At 39.2% G+C, this 20959-nt stretch overlaps 2 protein-coding genes across 5 annotated transcripts; both read left to right on the top strand.

Moving 5' to 3' along the window:
- The first annotated feature begins 289 nt into the window (after positions 1-289).
- On the top strand, positions 290-19090 carry FABP12 (fatty acid binding protein 12). Of its 4 annotated transcripts, XR_009214965.1 has the most exons (7): positions 335-565; positions 2796-2961; positions 4558-4730; positions 7055-7156; positions 9050-9156; positions 11071-11192; positions 18992-19090. XR_009214965.1 is itself a non-coding variant. In XM_058444478.1 (5 exons), the coding sequence occupies exons 2-5, from the start codon at positions 2889-2891 to the stop codon at positions 9122-9124; spliced, it is 423 nt and encodes a 140-aa protein (XP_058300461.1). In that variant the 5' UTR covers positions 290-398; positions 2796-2888; the 3' UTR covers positions 9125-9199. The 4 variants fall into 4 exon arrangements, 2 of the variants coding, with proteins under 2 accessions (XP_058300461.1, XP_058300460.1); XR_009214966.1 differs by lacking the exons at positions 11071-11192; positions 18992-19090 and adding an exon at positions 7828-7929 and having other exon boundaries at positions 9050-9199; XM_058444478.1 differs by lacking the exons at positions 11071-11192; positions 18992-19090 and having other exon boundaries at positions 290-398; positions 9050-9199.
- On the top strand, positions 10200-12516 carry LOC116813825 (ferritin heavy chain-like). The gene is made up of 2 exons (XM_058443677.1): positions 10200-10315; positions 11664-12516. Exons 1-2 carry the CDS (start codon positions 10200-10202, stop codon positions 12457-12459), a joined length of 912 nt encoding a protein of 303 aa, XP_058299660.1. The 3' UTR covers positions 12460-12516.
- Positions 19091-20959: the final 1869 nt, after the last annotated feature.

The raw sequence follows: 20959 nt of genomic DNA, 5'->3' as shown, positions 1-20959 counted from the left end.
TTCGTGAGAGGAAAATATGCAATATAATGTGTATGGTGTGTGTGTGTGTGTGTGTGTGTGTGTGTGTGTTTGTGTGAGAGAGAGAGAGAGAGTGTGTATGTATGTGTGTGGGTGAGCATCATAGCACCAATGTCCGGGGTTGTGAAGAAAGATCATGCCATCTGTAACAGAGACTTATACACCTATTAAAACAGAGTGCCTAATGTGTTACTGGGGCCGCATAGAGACAGAATTCTTGACTATAGGATATCAAGTAACAATGTATCTGGAACTGTCCATTATGAGCCGGGTTCCATCAGACCCACAGAGTCATCAAGTCAGGTATGTCCAGCAGAAGTCCATCATGAGATCAAATTGTGCATCTGGGGTCAAGCCTAAACAAGACCAGAAGTCCTAAGGTAACTGCATGAGCAGGTGGTGCAGATCCCCATGTCACCCACCACTGCAGCACCAGCACCCCTCCTTCAGATCACGCCCCAGACAGTACGTGGGTCCCATGTGACCAGCTAAAGGAGGAGAAAAAACCTGAGCATGTTTAATGTACCAGCCAGCACAGGGTGTGGAGGCAAGTTAAAAATGGGCAGTGGTTTCACGACACTTGGGGTGAGGGGGGGACTTGAGGAACTGGTAAGGAAAATCATATCAATCGACAAAGCTCAGAGTCATGCACCTGTTCCCTATTTCATGTGGAGGACGCAGTGTCTTGGAATGGGAACATATATATACTCATGGGTGGAAGCGAATCATCTGAAAAGCTGGTCAGGGACCTGGAAGGAGAAGGACTGAAAAATTGCAGACAAGAATGTTTGGTGGAAAGGAATGTGTGTGAACCTATAGGAGTAGGCAAAATATGTGAAGATTTTTGGCTCTCATATTCATGAACACTAGAAAGCATCAATCACAGAAGAGGCACTGAACAACAGAGTAGACAAAATGACTAGGCCAGTTGACATTAGGCAGTCTCTGAGGTGATGTGATTGACACATGAACGGAGCAGCCACAGTGCAGAGATAGAAGCCATACATGGGCTCCGTCTCACACCTCAGTACTGACGCCTCTGCAAGTCTAATCTGTCAGCAACAGGGAAAAACACCGCTCCCAATATGACATCTTCTTCAAGGAGGTGATCTTCAATCGTGATTTTCCTTGTGGGAGGGGATCCATGTGCATCCAACATATGTGGCAGCACATTCGACATTTTCTTGAAAAATCCTGGGAATTTTAGTGCCTTCAGTGCCCAGATCACCCTCAATGTTGGGTCATTTTCTGGCTTCAGCCTCGTGCCTATTAAGTTGAATGAGCACAGTCGTACAAATTACTCAGGAAAACCAACCAATGAACTAAGGCTTCTTGTTTTGTTTTGTTTTGCTTTTTTGACACAGAGCCTTGCTCTGTTGCCCAGGCTGGAGTGCAGTGGAGTGCAGTGGCATGATCTTGGCTCACTGCAACCTCTGCTTCCCGGCTTAAAGTGATTCTTCTGCCTCAGCCTCCAGAGTAGCTGGGACTACAGGTGCGTTGCACCACGCCTGGCTAATTTTTGTATTTTTAGTAGAGACAGGGTTTCACCATATTGGCCCAGCTGGTCTCGAACTCCTGACCTCATGATCTGCCCGCCTGGGCCTCCCAAAGTGCTGGGATTACAGGCAAGAACCACTGCACCCGGCCAAACTATAGTATCTTTACCAACCATATCTGGAACATTAAATCAATAGTGTATGCAAAATTTTTGCCTCATATTAGGCATATAATGCTAATTGTTCTATAAATGTTAGTTGAATAATTATCAGTAAGACTATTGGCCTGGATAAGATATTAGAATTTGGAAATTTAACATTTTAATGGGAATTATTATAAAATGCCATGTTCCCATTCTTGTCTTAAAATAATTTTATAACTTCAGTATTTCTTAATAACTTTGTGTCAACCTATGGACATCAAGCTCTGCCTAGAATTAACAATGATGTCCTCAGGGGCTGATGGAATGTATAAGAGCATGTTTGTCATTTACTTAGCATTTGGAGTCCTCTCTTTTCTAGCTGATGGATTTGCTGTTATATTCCTTGACCCCTGTTCTGACTTACAGTTTTCAGTGGACACTGAGATGTTACAGTCAGGGTTGAAAGGAACAGAAACTAGCCTAAATTAAAGAGGACTTAAAAGATATTTGGTGTTCTCATGGCAATGATGGCTCTCTAAGCTGTTGGGAAGTTGAGCTGGCACCTGGAAAAGTGTCAGTAACAGGGCTGTGTGTGTGTGTGTGCATGTGTGTGTAACATGATCTCTTTCCTTTCTTTTTTCTCTGTCCCATTCTCTTTTTCATTGTGCACATGACTTAAAATGGTTGCTCTAGCCCTTACTAAACTTAACTTTTTACTTCAAATGTCAAGTACCATCTATGAAGTCTCTCTGGTGTTTAGTTCAAACTATCAAGAATGAGAATGATCTTCAAACAGCCAATAAATTGGCTTTTTCTGAATCATCATTGGACAGAGAAAGAGAGAGACCTGGGCGCAAAAGTTTCATGGCATAAACACAGCTGTCCAGGCCCAGCCCTTACACATTGCTTTGTGCCTGGCAGGTCCTAGGGAAGGGAAGTAACATTTAGTTTTGATCCTAAATTAGTGTTGGAAAAGGTATATCTAGTTCTGCTAAACACTGTACTATGTTTCCATTTTCATCCTGATTTATTTACATTTAAGAAAGCTTTTCTGCTTTAGATGATACTCAAGGAACATTGCAAGGATTAGAGTTCCTTATTTTATTTCCTGACTTTTCTAATCTCATTCTCTACCCAGAATTGTATTAAAAACAAGTTCCCATACTACTTCAGGGAATACCAACATACACATAAAACTGCTTTTCTCTGAGATCAACTTATCTCAGACAGAATGATTGACCAGCTCCAAGGAACATGGAAGTCCATTTCTTGTGAAAATTTCGAAGAATACATGAAGGAGCTGGGTGAGCTATGTTTACTTGCATATCATATCCAGTAAAAATGGGTATTTGATAGCACAGAACTTGCTCTATATAAAATAATAGTAATCTTGGACTCCCTAATTTTTCACATAGGAAAAAATAAATATTGATTCATTACCAAGATACAATTCTGTGCAAAACTACGTTGGAGTTGCCAATCATCCCTGATATAAGTTACCATGAATTTACATAAACTAACTAAACAGCAAGTGATTTTAATAAATGTTTTAAAACAAAAAAAAACTATTTTTAAAGATGATTATTTTGTAAACGTTTGCTCTAAGCTTTAGGGGGATCTTCAGAATAAAGTTCAGAGTAGATCTTGGTTTTCAGCCTCTGCTGGCTGCTGGCTTTCCTTAGTGTGTGCCAGCAATCCTCCAAATTTTGCTCCCATTTTCACACTGCTCTCTCTTCTTCTGTAGTATAGCATCCCTCTTCCTCTGTCTTAAAAGGAAATTTATGATTATGTTTGAGGTCTGCTCTGATAATCCAGGATAAACTCCCCATCTCAAGATCCTTAAATTAACGACATCTGCACCGTCTCCTAACATGTAAAGGTAACATTCACAGGTTCCAGGGATTAGGACGTGAATATCTTTAGGAACCATTATCCAATCTGTCACATCCTGTGATCATGTTTTATGATATGAATTCCATGAACTACATTATAGTATTTTCCCAATATATCTTCCCTTATAATTTTAACTTAGGTATTGCAGTATATATAATGCTATTTCTGCTGAAAATACTCCTACATGTGCTGCACAGAGCTGTGTATACAAGAATGTTCACTGCATAATTATTTGTGATAATCAAAATGGAAACAAATGAATTGTTCATCAACAGGGAGACAGACAAAATAAATTTTGGTCTATACATACTGTGGAATACTATGTACTATGAAAAAGTATGTATCTATATGGAGTGACATGGAAAATTTTCAAGATGGGGAAAAAGCAAGTTGAAAAACAGTAGATATAACATATATTTTAAAATCCTATAAATAATGGTGATGCTTGCACAACAGTGTGATGCTCTCAATACCACTGAATTGTAACTTCAAATGGTAAATTTATGTTATGAATATTTTACCGCAATAAAAACATACATCATTGAGGAAACAAACCCATATATGTATACATGTAAGAATATAAGTGAAGAGCTAAATATCTGGCAAAATCCATACCAAAGTACTTTGTTTGTATGTGAGTGGATATAATTTTAAAATAGGGAGATGGTTGATAGCTTTAATCAGATTTTCAAAGGGGTTCAAAAATCAGGAAGATTAATAGCTACTGGACTAGTGAAAAAGAATACTCACTAAACAAAAACTAGAGACAGATTTTTTTTCTGCAAAAATAGTCTATTTTAACATGTAATGGTGGAGCTGCTGGCTTGGGATATGTGAAGTCATGCACCATTAAATCTGTTCAATTCGCAAACCTCCTAGTTAGCAAAGAATTATACAGATAATGTTGAGTTTTTGGAGTCAACAACAGATTTAAGTATTGCATTGTAATGTAATGTATTTGTAAGTCTTTATGCAAAAAGATAATACTTCTTTTATCTGGTTTCCAGGTATAGGAAGAGCCAGCAGGAAACTGGGCCGTTTGGCAAAACCCACTGTGACCATCAGTACGGATGAAGATGTCATCACAATAAAAACCAAAAGCATCTTTAAAAATAACGAGATCTCCTTTAAGCTGGGAGAAGAGTTTGAGGAGATCATGCCAGGTGGCCACAAAACAAAGGTGAGGCCTACGACAGTCTTTCAGACACATTTCAAAAGAATATTAGATATCATCCTAGGTAAGTAAGCAATTCTAGCAAACGTATCTAAAGTCCTTAAGAGAAACTTTGGTCTAAAACATAGGTCCAAGGATGTCACATGTGAAGATACAAATCTTCTGGGATGCTTGTGAAAAATGCCTCCTTCTCACTACCAGAGGCCCTGAAAATTGCATTTTTAATGAATCTGATGCAGACGCTTAGCAGACCACATTTTGAGAATCATTTCCCTAGATTACTGTTTAGTCCTCTCAGAAACAAAAGTTTTCCCTATCCATTTTGTAGCAGTTTTCCACACATAGAATTACAGTGAATAAACCTCGTATTAGCTGGTATAGGTAAGGTTATGCCACTATAACAATGAACCACAAGCCTGGAGTGAGTTAACACAATGGGGATTTATTTCCAACTTGCAGTACATACGTAGTGTCGGGTGGCGTTGGGGAAGTTTGTGTGTGTGTAGTGGAGTAAACAAGAAATCTGCTCCTCCTAATCTCTCAGGGATCCATGCCAAAAGAGGTTCAACTACCACCCGTGGACATTGTGGTCTTCTCCAACACCAAGATAAAGAGACATGGGCTTTTTATGGTCTCACCCTGAAAGTGCCACACAGAGTTTTCATTCATATCTCAAGGGCACATATCTCAGGAATATATTATTTATTTATAATATGTAATTTACTTCTATATGTATTGTTTACAGTCTTTTTCCCTACACCAGAATGTAAGCTCATCCAAAACAGGATTTCCTGTCTGTTTCACAGAATCCCGTGCTTGGTCACGACAGTTGTTCAATAAATATTTATTATTTGAATGAATGAACTCAATAGAGGATTGTTAAACTATATGGAGGGTAATATCCTGATAAAAGGAACTATCATGCCACTGTGATAGACAGTTACTAAATGAATACGAGAGTTTAAATTCTTGTACCATACAAAATGGAAGAAAATTTTTGACTTAAATGCTTAATATGGATTTCTATGCTAAATTCTTAAAAATCTACTAGAATAAAAAAGCTAGATTGGGTGCAGTAGCTCATGCCTGTAATCCCAGCACTTTGGGAGGCCAAAACGGGAGGACTGCTTGATGCCAGGAGTCTGAGACCAGCCTGAGCAACATAGCAGGATCCCGCCTCTACAAAAAACACAAAGATTAGCCACTGTGGTGGTGTGTGCCTGTAGTTCCAGCTACTCGGGAGGCTAAGGTGGGAGGATTGCTGGAGCACAGGAGGTTGAAGCTGCAGTGAGCTGTGATTGCACCACTGCATTCCAGCCTGGGTGACACAGTGATACCCTATCTCCAAAAACAACAACAACAAAAAAACTGGAAAATATTATTGGGATAAGAAGAGGAAAGAGGCCTTCTTTCTTTTAAGTAAGCTCATATAATGGGAGTTTGAATTAGTTTCACATGTATTATTATTACTATTTTTTTTTTATTATTGAGACAGGGGTCTCTGTTGCCCAGGCTGGAGTGCGGTGGTACAATCTTGGCTCACTGCAGCCTCAACCACCTGGGATCAAGTGATTCTCCCACCTCAACTTCCCAAGTAGCTGGAACTACAGGCATGTGCCACAACACCTGGCTAATTTTTTATTGTTTATAGAGATGGGGGTCTCACTGTGTTGTCCAGGCTGGAGTTTCACACTTACTTTGAAAGTTAAAATATATTTGTAATTCTTTATACAAAAAGATAATACTCTGCTTACACAGTCAAAGATAAAAAGAACATTTCATGGCCAGGCGTGGTGGCTCATGCCTATAATCCTAGTGCTTTGGGAGGCCAATGTGGGCAGATCACAAGATCAGGAGATCAAGACCATCCTGGCCAACATGGTGAAACCCCATCTTTACTAAAAATACAAAAATTAGCTGGACATGGTGGTACGTGCCTGTAATCCCAGCTACTTGGGAGGCTGAGGCAGGAGAATTGCTTGAACCAGGGAGTCGGAGGTTGCAGTGAGCCGAGATTGCGCCATTGCACTCCAGCCTGGGTGACAAGAGCGAAACTCTGTCACAAAAAAAAAAGAAAAAAAGAAAAAGAAAGAACATTTTACTTATGCTTCAAGATAATATTACACATTTACTCTTGTAAAACCTTTTTTCTTCAGCAGAATTAGCCAACAATTTTACTGCTGACAAAGTCTTAAAATAAATAGGGTTGTCAACACCATGCTAAAACTACCTGAGAGTATTACAACAGCTAAAAAGAATTTGCCACCTGATAAAAGTTGAGTGTTGAAATATGACAAGCTGATCTGAATTTAGTTTCTTCTGTTTTTCAGAGTAAAGTAATCTTAGATAACGAGTCCCTGGTTCAAGTTCAGGACTGGGATGGCAAAGAAACCACCATAACGAGAAAGCTGGTGGATGGGAAAATGGTGGTGGTGAGTTAGCCCATCCTCTCTTTCTTCCCACCTTCTGTAACGACTAATATAAAAACACAACTTGTTCTAAAACAATGAAAATGAATGCCATTTTCCTTGTTCTCATAGTTTAAAAGAATGAGAAAAAAATTATGAGATAAATGTAGAATTATAAGCATTATATAAAATGTGTGTGGATTGAGGAACTAAAAAACTAAAGAGAATGAAAATATTATGCAGCCTAATCCTTTGACTCACAGGTAAACCAAAGCAAGCATGTATTTGTGCAATGAAGATTTTAGCAGCGGTTGAGGGTTGTTGCCAATCCTCTACTCCACTCCACGATTAACTTCTCACTGTTTTTCCATCTCAACACCAAACAAAAACATGAAAAGGAATTCTAGACCAGGGATAAGAAGCTGAAGCGGAGTTTTTCTTTGGTGTATGAATGAGTTAATACATGTCACTATCATGTCCCTATGTTTTCATATATTAATATTATTTCCCCAGTTTCCACAAGAATCCTGTAAGGTAAAGCTTAGTATCCCATTTAACAGTGAGGAAACTGAAATTCAGGCATTGACTTACCTAAGGATATGCAGCTAGAAAAATGTGGTGGTACTGGGATGAGCAGTCAGGTTGTTTTCATTGAACAATCTATATATTACAGAATCCATCCTGCTCCCTTTCAGATGGTTTCCCAGGTCACCTTCCCCACTTCTCCAGAGTAGAAGGATGTGTATTCATGATTTTCCTCCTCCCAAACCCCCACCTATACCAAAATGAATAAAAAGGTAACTTTCTACATAATATAAAATAGTTCTAAGGGAATATGCAAGATTTGTGTGTAGGTTTCTTAAACCTAACCTTGTTTCTTAATACAGTGATTTTTTTTTCTTTCTACAATGAAGAGTACATTTTATTCCTTATGAAGTCACAAGGGGAAGACTAAGGATGATTGATTTTATTTCTGTTTATAATGACATTAGCCAATAAACAGAAAGTTTTTATAGTTCATTAGGAAGAACACTACACTCAGAATCCAAGGATGTGGATTTCCACCCCTGCCATTCAGTACTTATGTGATTTTGGACAACTCATTTAATCTCTTCAAGATTCAGATTCCTTGCCTTCAAGATGTAGACAGTGTCTTTGCCAAGGTTTTCTGAGAGAATTAGTTATCGTCATGTGTATATTAGTGCCCTGAAAACCATAAAATACTACATCAATGTAAGCTAGTATTATTATCATTTAGAAAATGTAGAGTATGTATAATAGCAAAATGCATCAATGTTGGCATTTAAAATATTTAAATAAAAACTTCAAATTCCAAATTGTATACCTTGCTTTATAGATATATAAACATTATATATACCCTAAATATACCACATATATGTGATTTGCCATATATAGGTTATATAGAACATGGAAAAACCAGCTAACAGATAGGTCCTATCTATAGACTATATAGATCTCTCTCTCTCTCTCTCCATATATATATATATATTTTTTTTTTTTTGAGATGGAGTCTCACTCTGTCATCCAGGCTGGAGTGCAGTGGTGCAATCTTGGCTCACTGCAATATCCACCTCCCGGGTTCAAGTGATTCTCCTGCCCCAGCCTTCTGAGTAGCTGGGACTACAGGCACGTGCCACCATCCCCGGCTAATTTTTGTATTTTTTGTAGAGACAGGGTTTCACCATGTTGGCCAGGCTGGTCTTGAACTCCTGACCTTTGGCAATGAGCCCACCTTGGTCTCCCAAAGTGTTGGGATTACAGGTGTGAGCCACTGCATCCGGCCTCTCTTTCAATATTTTTAAGGAATGTATGTGTGGGTAGTACTTAGTTCGCACTTTTCTAAACGTTAGTTTCCCTAACTATACTGAAATACCTTATATTTCTTTTGTCTTGTAGGAAAGTGCTGTGAACAGTGTTATCTGTACACGAACATACGAGAAAGTATCATCAAACTCAGTCTCAAACTCTTAAGGCTTTCTCAAGCTGTCCTCCAGACTACTGAGGTGGTTTAAATAAAACTCCAAAGTACAATATTACGACTGTTAATATGAGAGAGCCTTTCTTTCACAAGCATCAATAATTTTGCTTGCCAAGTTGCACATGCCTGTATCATGTAGTACTTTGGCATTCGCGGCCATGAGAATGCAGGATGATATATCCTGTTCAATACAAGGCTGGGATAATATTTTCAGAGGGGCACTTCATGTTGGTTTTTTTCTTATTATGCATTTTATGTCCACCCTCTAAATTCAACATAATCTGCACTTTATTGGGAAAATAATATTTTTAAATAAATAGAATACAGTGCACCTCGCAGGTACACCTCAGTTATATATGAAAAGATAAGAAACATGTCTAGAACTAAGGCAGTAATTGACATTCTAATGTAATACCAAACTGTTATGACAGAGAACACCATATCCACTACTAACATCACTGAAAGCCACCGCAAAGAATATTCTATTAGCACAAAATCTCATGCACTATTAGGCTTAGGAGGGATTTTAGAAACTGTGTGGACTGAACACCTTATTTTGTGGATGGGGGAACAGGCCCGAGTCAGTTAACTGTACACTTTACTATCACTCAGATGGTTTCAGGAAGAATTAGAACCAGAATCCATGTTGCCCAGTTATTAACCTTACAACCACAACAAAGTGAACTTAGATTGGAACAGTTAGGTAGAAAGAGGTTCATGGTGTACAATTATGAACCAAGTGTAATACTACATTATACTAATGAATAAACAAGCTTCTATTTGTCTTAAAATGTGTAGCAGGATGCCATAGCTGAGTCCAGATGAGGATATAGAATTTTACCATTTGAACCTGAGGCCTGTCATTGCTTATTTGTCTGAATTGATATATGGGGGATCTCGGTAATCTGGTAGATGTGGGAGAAGTGCTTGTTTATTTTTTGGTGTACTGAAATGAAAAAGAGGACAATGGAAGGCATAGAAAGATATCTGTACCCTGAGCTACTTGGACTGGACAGAGAGAGGATTCGAGGCAGATGCTGAAGGAGCTGTTTTCCTGAGGCCCTATGCATGGCCGTGGATGTGAGCAGCTCTACTACAGGCCCAGGTAACAGCTTGCTACAAAGACGGAGGAGAAGCAGTCCCCCTATTGGAAAGGAGCCCAGCACTGCTCTGACACCTCCACAGTCAGTAGCTATGGGAACTTTGAAAAACAGTGCTCCTGGCTTTGGCATTATGGTGTCTTGCCTGCTGTGGTCATGAAGATACTCTCGTGGGCAATAAGAACCAATGCAGGAAGCCTTGCGCGGAAGGGATAGTTAGCAGATACCAGGAGAACCCAGGAAAGACATCCCTGATGACTCTCAGGAACACCTGCAGGCCAGGGGCTGGGAGAAGGATGGACTTTCAAGGGCTAGAGTTTTTCATGAACAGGAGCATGACATTGGATGTAGATGTTAATATGATTTAATTTGTCAACAATCTGATAAAATCTAGGGATGTTTGAGTACTCAATTGAAAAAACGACCCAAAAAATACAACAACAGCAACTGCACATTTCCAGGAGAGATGGATGCCTCCTGTCTTCTCATTTATGCAGTTGAGAATCATTAAAGTAGAAAGTCATTCACTGTGGTTGATCGAAGTGCATATCTCTCAGGGATGGTTGGGAAACTGATCTAAATAAACCAAATCAGACAAGACATACCACAGCTCCAGAGTGATGTTGTAATTCAGGATTTGCTGCACATCTGCTGTGCACCAGGCACTGCATGAGAGCTGGGGATAGAAGGAGAATGAAGTCATGCTTGCTGCTCTTGATCAACTCCATAGAGAAGGGATATATTGGAAAGACATCACATGGGTGTACTAATCTCCAGGAATGTATAAGCAACCGATTATAAAATAAATGTTTCTTTTCTTTTTTCTTTTTTTTTTTTAGATGGAATCTTGCTCTGTTGTCCAGGTTGGAGTGCAGTGCTGCAATCTTGTCTTACTGCAACCTCTGCCTCCCAGGTTAAAGCGATTCTCCTGCCTCAGCCTCCCTAGTAGCTGGGATTACAGGTACACACCACTATGCCCGGCTATTTTTGTATTTTTAGTAGAGACAGGATTTCGCCATGTTGGCCAGGCTGGTCTGGAACTCCGGACCTTAACTGATCCACCCACCTCGGCCTCCCAAAGTGCTAGGATTATAGGTGTGAGCCACACGTCCAGCCATAAAAGAAACGTTTCTACTTGGAGAGAAAGATCTAAGTCCACTTTCTTGGTGAATAATTGCCTTGCCCAGGATGGAAGACAACTAGCAATAGAGCGGCAGACATATCAGCATGAATGGACTCCTATCACTCCTTTTCATGACATCTCTCTTTCTGGGCCACAGCCTCAGTGCAGTTTGCATTGATTCAGCTCAAGTCAGTAATCATCAGTCAAGATATTTAAGGAATATGGAGTTATTCCTAGTGAGGCATAACCTGTTCTTTTTAAGCTGGGAAAAGTTTGGGGTTTTAAACAAAATCATATTATTTGATTCAGATGTAGCCAAAATATTGCTAGAACAGTAATTTTAAAAACACCGACTAAAGCAAGAGAAGGCGGAGACGTTCTTCGCCAAGAGTCCTCGGGGTTTCCTGCTTCAACAGTGCTTGGACGCAACCCGGTGCTCGTTCCCCACCCCGGCCGGCCGCCCATAGCCAGCCCTCCGTCACGTCTTCACTGCACCCTCGGACGGCCCCAAGGCCCCGGCCGCCGCTCCTGCAGCCTCTCCTTAGTCGCCGCCATGATGACCGCGTCCACCTTGCAGGTGCGCCAGAACTACAACCAGGACTCAGAGGCTGCCATCAACCGCCAGATCAACCTGGAGCTCTACGCCTCCTGCGTTTACCTGTCCATGTCTTACTACTTTGACCGCGATGATGTGGCTTTGAAGAACTTTGCCAAATACTTTCTTCACCAATCTCACGAGGAGAGGGAACATGCTGAGAAACTGATGAAGCTGCAGAACCAACAAGGTGGCCGAATCTTCCTTCAAGGTATCAAGAAACCAGACTGTGATGACTGGGAGAACGGGCTGAATGAGATGGAGTGTGCATTACATTTGGAAAAAAATGGGAATCAGTCACTACTGGAACTGCACAAACTGGCCACTGACAAAAATGACCCCCATTTGTGTGACTTCATTGAGACGCATTACCTGAATGAGCAGGTGAAAGCCATCAAAGAATTTGGTGACCACGTGACCAATTTGCATAACATGGGAGCACCTGAATCTGGCTTGGCAGAATATCTCTTTGACAAGCACACCCTAGGAGACAGTGATAATGAAGGCTAAGTCTCCGGCTAATTTCCCCATAGCTGTGGGGTGACTTCCCTGGTCACCAAGGCAGTGCATGCGTGTTGGGGTTTCCTTTACCTTTTCTATAAGTTGTACCAAAACATCCACTTAAGTTCTTTGATTTGTACCATTCCTTCAGATAAAGAAATTTGGTACCAAAAAATAAATAAATAAAAAATAAAGCATTAAAAAAAAGAAAGAGAAGGCGTTTAGGTTTATTTAAGCAGTAGAATTAATGTTGAATATTTCCTGTCTGTAAGTTTGGGAAAATCATGTTTTATTTGAATAAGTCAATTGACAACCTGAGGTGGAAAATGAAATAATAACAATGATAACAACTGTTGTTGAGTCTTGCTAAGTGCCAGGCACTGTGTTTAAACTTTCTATGCATAAATTCATTTTCTCTTTGAGATTAAACTGAGACTCAGATAGGTTAAATGGTTTCATTAAAGTTCCTCAGCTAATCAATACCAAGGCCAGACTTCAAAATAGGTCTCAATTTCTGGAGAAGCATGCCATAATGCATCTCCAGAAATCAAGAAAATAATTATTAGTGTTTCTTTTATAGTCTTTTTATGTAATAATGAATATGATAAATGAATGCATTGTTAAAACCACTAACCTGAACTTGTAAAGAAAGCCTGAGAAATCCACCCTACATGAACTCTCATGCCCTGAACTGATCAGAAAGATTACTTTTTGGAGCTGAAGATTTAAGAAGCAGAAAACAGCCGGGTGCAGTGGCTCACGCCTGTAATCCCAGCACTTTGGGAGGCCAAGGTGGGCAGATCATTGGAGATCAGGAGTTTGACACCAGCCTGACCAACATGGTGAAACTCCATGTCTGCTGAGAATACAAAAATTAGCCGGGCATGGTGGCACACACCTGTAATCCTAACTACTTGGGAGGCTGGGGCAGGAGAATTGCTTGAACCTGGGAGGCGGAGGATACAGTGAGCCGAGATTGCACCATTGCACTCCAGCCTGGGTGACAAAAGCAAAACTCTGTCTCACATAAAAAAAAGGAAGAAGAAGAAGAAACAGAAGCAGAAAACAACCAAATGTTGATTAATTGTGTTGTGGTGGCACCTCCCACCATGGTATCCCGTCTACACAACAGTTACCACAGAGCTCTTTAAGGACACTCATGCTCCTGTCACTTATTTCTCATACTTTAGTGAAGGAAGTATCTTCTGGGCCTAGCATATGACTGACTATTCCCAAATTCTAATTTCCTTAAGATTTTGGATTCCTTCTCTATGTCAGACCAAGAAAATTCTAGAATCTGTCTCATTAAATATCAGTCTGCTGTTGAGCCCAAGTTTCAACTAACCAAGTCAATTAACCAAGTAAATTGTTAGAGATAAATTGTTAGAATAAATTGCTAGCTGCATAAGCTAACAGTTAAATTAAGAGTCTCTGGTAAATGAAGTCATATGAATAAAGTTGGACTGATCAAGTGTTGTAGTTCATTCTCCTTGGTTTAATATCCTTAGAATCCACTCCAATGTGTATTACCCAGATCTCTGTCAATGTAAATGAACATCTTTAAATTCTTTTAGAGTATAATGTTTCCTCCAGGGTCAGACCTCACCCTTGTGCTCCTAGAACATGGGGAGATCTTATCTAATTTTGGTTGTAGTGGCAACCATGTATGGTTGCAGTGAGTCCTAGGGAGAAAGGCACCTTCTTGCAAGGCAGCTGCTCTAGGTAAGGCCATCAAGCAAAAAGAGTTAGTCTTTTCAGACACTGAAAGGCAGTTTTCTTCTACTGTCAAGAGAGGCTCAGAGTGATTCTAGAGCTCCAAATTTTCAGCTTCTTCTATGATCACCCAGGTGTTCCCATTCCAAGTGTCATTATTTCACTCTTTCCCAATGAATGCCCTAGTTTTCAAGTGAGAAACTTAGTGAAGATGTGAATTCAACTTACATTGTAACTCTACCCCACACAACTAAATTTTGCATCTCATTGTCAGCAAAGTCAGCTCTGCCATTATAAAAATATTAATTTTAGGTTCTTGCAGATGCTTTCTAGTTCTCTGAACATAACTTAAACTGAGAGTATAGTGATATGAGTTTGTCATTTTCTTTGGATAAGAGCTCCACAGTATTCAAAAGAAGTCATTCCACTCCATTCTTGCCTTCATGGACAAGTGCTACAGTCATCAGGATACACACTTCATCATAATCAATACAGATAATAATTAGGCTAACTCTGATACCATTACCACTTCATTTTCTATTATCAAGGAGCTCAAACCTACTTTGAAGACCAAGGATGCAACCAACTTAAACCATAAATCTCATCTGCTATGGTTTGAAAGTTTGTACCCACTAACACTCATGTTAAAACTTAATCCCCAATGTGGCAGTATTGAGAAGTGGGACATTTAAGAGAAGATTAGGTCATGAGTGTTCTGCCCTCAAGAATAGATTAGATCATTCATGGATCAATGAATTAATGAATCAGTGAATTATGGTGGCTTTGTAAGAAGAGTATGAGAGACCTGAGTTAGCATGCTCAGTCCCCTCACAATGTGATGCCCTGCACTGCCTCAGAACTCTGCAGAGAGTACCCACCAGCAAGAAGGCTCTTGCCATATGTGATCCCATAACCTTGGACTTCCCAGCCTCCATAACTGTAAGAACCATAGAAGACCCTGAATAGCCAAAGCAATCTTGAGCAAAAAGAAGAGGACAAAGCTAGAGTCATAACATTATTTGACTTCAAAATATGCTACAAGGTTATAGTAACTCAAAAACAGACACATAAACCAATGGAACAGAATGGAGAACCCAGAAATAAATCCATGTATTTATAGCCAACTGACTTTTGATAATAGCATCAAGAATATTCAGTGGGGAAAGGATAGTACTTTCAATAAATGGTGCTGAGAAAACTATATATCCACATGTAGAAATCAAAAACCAGACCCTTTTCTTTCACCAAATACAAAAATCAAATCAACATGGATTAAAGCCTTACATTTAAGACCTGACACTATACAACTACTAGAAGAAAGTATTGGAGAAATGAATTGGCCTGGGCAAGATTTTTTGGGTAAGACTGTAAAAGCACAGGCAACAAATGCATAATTGGACAAATGAAATCACATCAAGCCAAAAAGCTTCTGAGTAACAAAGGAAGCAATCAACAGAGTGAAAAGACAACATACAGAGTAGGAGAAAATATTTGCAAACTGTTCATCCATCAAGGGATTAATAAACAACGTATCTATGGAATTCAAACAGCTCAACAGCAAAAAAGTAAATAAACTGATTAAAAATGGGCAAACGATCTGAATAGACATCTCTCAAAAGAAGATATCCAAATGGGAAACAGGCACATGCAAAAATGCTCTGCATCATTAGTTATTATGGAATGCAAATCAAAACCACAATGAGATATCATTTTACCCCAGTTAAAATGTATGTTATCAAAAAGACAAAAAAATAACAGGTGCTGGTAAGGATGTAGAGAAAGGGGAATGCTAATGCACTGCTGGTGGGAATGGAAATCAGTACAGCAATAGTGAAAAATAATATGGAGGCTCCTAAAAACTTAGATCTAAAAATAGATCTACTATATATTTCAGCAATCTCACTGCTGGGTATATATTCAATAAAAAAGAAGTCGGTATATCGAAAAGATATCTGGATGCCCATGTTTATTGCAGCACTATTCAAAATAGTCAAGATATGGAATCAGCCTAAGTGTCCATCAATGGATGAATGGATAAAGGAAATGTGGTATAGATGCACATTGGAATACTATTCAGCCATATATAAAAAATAAAATCTGCTCATTTGCAGCAACATGGATGGAACTGGAGGTCATTATGTAGGTTGAAATAAGCCAGGCACAGAAAGACAAATATCACATGTTCTCATATGTGGGAGATAAAAACGTTTATCTCATGGAGGTGGAGCATAGAATGATAGTTACTAGAGGCCGAGAAGAGGGTGGGGGTGATGAAGAGAGGTTGGTTAATGGGTATAAAAATACAGTTAGACAGAAGAAATAACTTCTAGTGTTTGATAGCACTGTAGAGTGACAATAGTTAACAATCATTTATCGTATATTTCAAAATAGCTAGAAAAGAAGATTTTGAATGTTCTCAACACAAAGACACGGTAAGTATTTGAGGTGACAGATATCCTAAATACCTTGATTTGATCATTACACATTATATATATGCATGGATCAAAATATCACATGTACCCCATAAATACGTACGGTTATGTATCAATTAAAAAAAATGAAAACGAAAATTCCTTTTCCTTATAAATTACCCAGTTTCAAGTGTTTCGTTATAAGCAACAGAGAATGCACTCAGGCATTATCTTTAAAAACTTACTCCTAGTACTACTTTCTATATCGCTCTGGGTTCAGTCAGGACTTAGAAACCATACTAGTTATATTATGTAATACTAGGGAGAATTTAATGTGAAGATTTGGTAACAGGTATAAAAAGCTTAAATGGCATAAAAAGAACACTAAGGTTTCACACAAGTAGCACCTTCAGAAAGCAGGTGACACTTAAGAATGTGTGTGTATGTGTGTGTGTGTGTGTGTGTGTGTGTGTGTGTGTGTGGAGACTGGGTCTCTCCACGTTGCCCAGGCTGTTCTTGATCACCTGGCTTTCAAATGATCTTCCCACCTCAGCTTCCCAAAGTGCTGGGATTACAGGCACAAGCCACTGCAACCAGTAAGAGCTGAAATTTAGACCTCAGAGGAGGCAGTGCTCCTATGGGGCCCCATTGGGTTGGGTCTGAGATGTATGAGAAGAGGGAGAAGGTTCCAGATGGTTTGTGCTTACAGTGGGGATGAGAGTGGGGAGAATGAGAAGTAGTAAGAGTTTCTAAGTTAGAGCTACAGAATGTATTGATGGATTGGATTTGAAAGCAGAAGAGAGTTAGGAGTGATTTAAAAGTTTTTGGTCTTACATCCTTGAAAGCTGCATGTCATTGAAGGGCATTATATCTCAACTATGCCAAAACAGTTGCCTGATTTTATAAGTACACTGAAAAACTAAACAACATGAGACAGAACCTATTGAACTCATCTTTAAAAAGTGGCTAACCTGTTTGCTTAGAAAACATTAGAGACTTCCCTTTCTAGCCAAGATGGAGTAAAAGGGGCCAGATTTATCCTTCCACCTGAAACAACAAAAAATGGACAAATTATATGAAAATTGTTTTCAAGACAAAGGATATCACCCAAAAAGAACAGTGATTCCAGAGAGAAGAAAAACAAATGAAATCAGTTCATTGCCCCAGCCTCTTAGTATACCTTTAGGAGTACCAGCACCAGCTCAGCCACCTGCTCTTCCTCTGAAGTCTTAGTCCCAGCTTCATAGGACCCCTCCTCCAAGCTTTTACATTCTAAAACTCCGTCCCTTTCTTTTGCTCCTGCAGCCATATGGATAGTAGCTGAGTCCTGCTATTACTCTGTGTTACCTCTGTGTTATTTTTTTAGTTCTCCAATACCAGCTTCAACACTTCCTTGTTTTAAAATCTCTGATGTGTGATTTTTACTTTTCTGACTGGTATAAAATGTCTATGACGTGTTAAACAATGTACTAAGTCACTTACACTATCTTAAAAATTTTTAGTAAAACACAATTTGGTAGATAAAAACCATGCTTATTTCATAATTAAGAAATTTATGTCTCAGAGAAGTTAAAAATGATGCTTATAGTACTTCCAGGATTGCAGTCAATTTCACTGTAAAGGCTTCATCTCACTGTAAGTGCTCGCTATCACTAAGGAACACTGTAGCTGGACAAAGGGCTTTGGAAAAAAAAAAAGTGAGGCTTTTGGCATTACTTCTAGGGTTATGGCTAAAGCCAGGATTATTTCTATTTGCTTTAAAAATTTCATTTGAATGACTGTAACTAGAAAGCAACTCTTCTTATAAAAATGCATTCCAAAGCTAAGCACTGGTAGCAATCTCCTCCATGATTGGATGATCTACTCTATTTTGGTAACTTCCTAATCATTTACCTCTGGTAGATATTGAAGGCTGGGGAAGGGATAAAAGATAAGCTGGCCTCAAGAATTCTATAAATATTATTCCAATGCCTACAATGAAGTATTACTAATCGTTTTTTGCTTGATTTTTGGTAGTGGTAGTTTGGTGACCTTTGAACACCAAGTGCAAGTTTATCAAATGTGGAACACAGAAGTTCTTACATGCAAGATACTAGATCTAATACTTGGCAACGTTTGTCTATTCTCTTGAGGGGAATCTAAAAAGTGTTTCAAAATAATAAAGTCCTAGAAGGCCACTACTTGGAAACATTTGGGTAACTTAGAACAGTTCAAGTCTGCATCATTTTGAGTCTAGATTCTAGCTACTTTCTTCCCTTAAGATACTGCTCTTTGTTTTGTTTTTGTTGTTGTTTTTTTCTCCTAGACGGTTACTGACCTAAGATTCCCAAATCCTATACAAATATTGAAATGTAGAGAGTTGGCATATTGTGGCATTGAGGGTTATAGACATACCCCTTTTCAATTCTCTATTCCAGCACCTGCTTCCTTTCCCACTACTCCAGGACTGACAGGGGGAAAGAGCTCTGTTCTTCACCACCTCCTCACATTAGAACCTCAAAGACATTTTCTTAAACAACGTTATAAAAATGGAAGATATGCATTACTGAAATGAGCTTGTATTAATGCTACACTGCATGCATAGATGAGATAAAGAAGAATGTTGGGACTGGATTCTAACCGTGATACAGTCACAAGGATTCGATTTACTCTCATCCCCTAAGTGGCTAAAATACTGAACAAAATATATGAAGAAGCTATTTTCACATATTGGAGAACGGGAGATGCAGGAGGACCATGACGCCTTAGGAAAGTGTAACATTGGAGGTGAACCTCCACCATCCTCCCAGCTTTCTGCCTTGGGGCTTATCCCCAATGGCCACGCAGGGAGCAGGGTTACAAGAAAAGTGCAGTGGCCTCACTGAGGTGAGGAGAGATATTGAAAGGAAGAGATTCTGGAGAGGAAGATAAAATCTGTGGAATAAAGACCTCTAGAAATAAGTATGGAGAGTCTTCTTCACTCTTGGCAAAATCCCTAGCTGTGCCTGCATAGAGTAAAATTTCAAGGAAGCCATGGAAAGAATGACCAGAGGGCTGTCAACTGAACAATTCCCAGGGCTTATACAGGGCAGAGAGTTGTTGAATCTGTGGCCAGAGGGGAGATGGTCGGTACTCAACTGGGGCATTCAGAAGAGACCTCAGAAAGGTATTGTCTTGCTACTAGGGCTGAACTATCCTTGAGTAAAGGCTACGCTAGACCCACCTTAACAAAGCTTAAAAACAAGCATTGGAAAGAGAAGCTTATCTGCAAGTAACGTAGATTCCTGTCAGCACAAAGACCAATGCTATTTAAAGGAAGACAACAAAATTCGGGCATTCAATAATATTACAGTCACAATGTCCAGGCATCCAGTCAAAAATTATTATACAGGACAAGAAGCAGGAAAATGAAATCTATAATCAGAAATAAAATCTCTTAATAGAAACAGACCCAGAAATGACAGAGATGATGGAATTAGCAGACACAAATTAAAACATATAAATATGCTCAAATGCTCAGGGATTGAGCATAATGAAAAGATAAAAGTCCTAGAAATAAAAAAATACTATAACTGAAATGAACATTTGCTGGATAGGATTAAGAACAGATTAGAAACTAGAGAAGAAAAGATTAGTGAACTTGAAAATGCAGCAATAGAATCTATCCAGGCTGAAGCACAGACAGAAATGAAGACTGAGAAATCCTTTGGCTAAGAAGAGCTCCCTTGCCCAAGTTTAAATACATTCCCAGAGGGAGGGGCAGCCATGACCCAGTGGCTGTCTGATATGAGGGTATAATCATTCCAGGATGTGGGCACAGCTGTCAGCCTTATGCAGCGTGCGCTCCTGGCAGCTGGGCTTATGTGTGCCTCATCTTGGACATGGGATAAACGAGTACAAGGCAGCATCCACTACATTGTTTTTGTTTGTTTGTTTTTGCCTTTTTGAGAAATCTTGGAATTGACTGTGGAGTGTTACAAATAAACTCTGATTTATGCAAATCTCTTCTATGAAAACTCATTTAAAAAGAAAAATCACAATAGTCTTTTTTGTTTTTGATACAAAGGGCTTCCTTTAAATTCTTACTGCATTTTTTTAAAAGTTTGTAAAATGAATTTACAGACAACCATAAATTATTTAAAAACAAAGCTGCTTTTCTTGACAAGTAAGCTCTAAGAGGGCAGGGATTTTTGGTTGTTGCTTTCATTTATGCTTTGCTGTTGTCCCAACAGTGTCTGGCATACCTAGAACTGCTAAGTATTAATAAATACTGAATGAATAAATCAGTGAATCAATTAGGCTCTGTTAAACATGAAATAGTATTTTCAATTGTTTTCCTCAAGGTGGTGCTGTGTAGTACAGTTTAAGGGCCACCTTTAAAACTGATTTTTTTTCCTAATGTAGCT

Source organism: Hylobates moloch, unplaced genomic scaffold, assembly GCF_009828535.3.
Source record: "Hylobates moloch isolate HMO894 unplaced genomic scaffold, HMol_V3 SCAFFOLD_9, whole genome shotgun sequence".
Taxonomy (NCBI): Eukaryota; Metazoa; Chordata; class Mammalia; order Primates; family Hylobatidae; genus Hylobates; species Hylobates moloch.
This window is presented reverse-complemented; position numbering and strand designations above follow the sequence as displayed.

Bases quoted from the DNA above. Each gene is read 5' to 3' on its own strand.
- FABP12 (XM_058444478.1), top strand. From the start codon at position 2,889: ATGATTGACCAGCTCCAAGGAACATGGAAGTCCATTTCTTGTGAAAAT. The intron at 2,962-4,557 runs GTGAGCTATGTT...TCTGGTTTCCAG, and splicing joins AGAATACATGAAGGAGCTGG to GTATAGGAAGAGCCAGCAGG. The intron at 4,731-7,054 runs GTGAGGCCTACG...TCTGTTTTTCAG, and splicing joins CAGGTGGCCACAAAACAAAG to AGTAAAGTAATCTTAGATAA.
- LOC116813825 (XM_058443677.1), top strand. From the start codon at position 10,200: ATGGCCGTGGATGTGAGCAGCTCTACTACAGGCCCAGGTAACAGCTTG. The intron at 10,316-11,663 runs GTCAGTAGCTAT...TATTTGATTCAG, and splicing joins ACTGCTCTGACACCTCCACA to ATGTAGCCAAAATATTGCTA.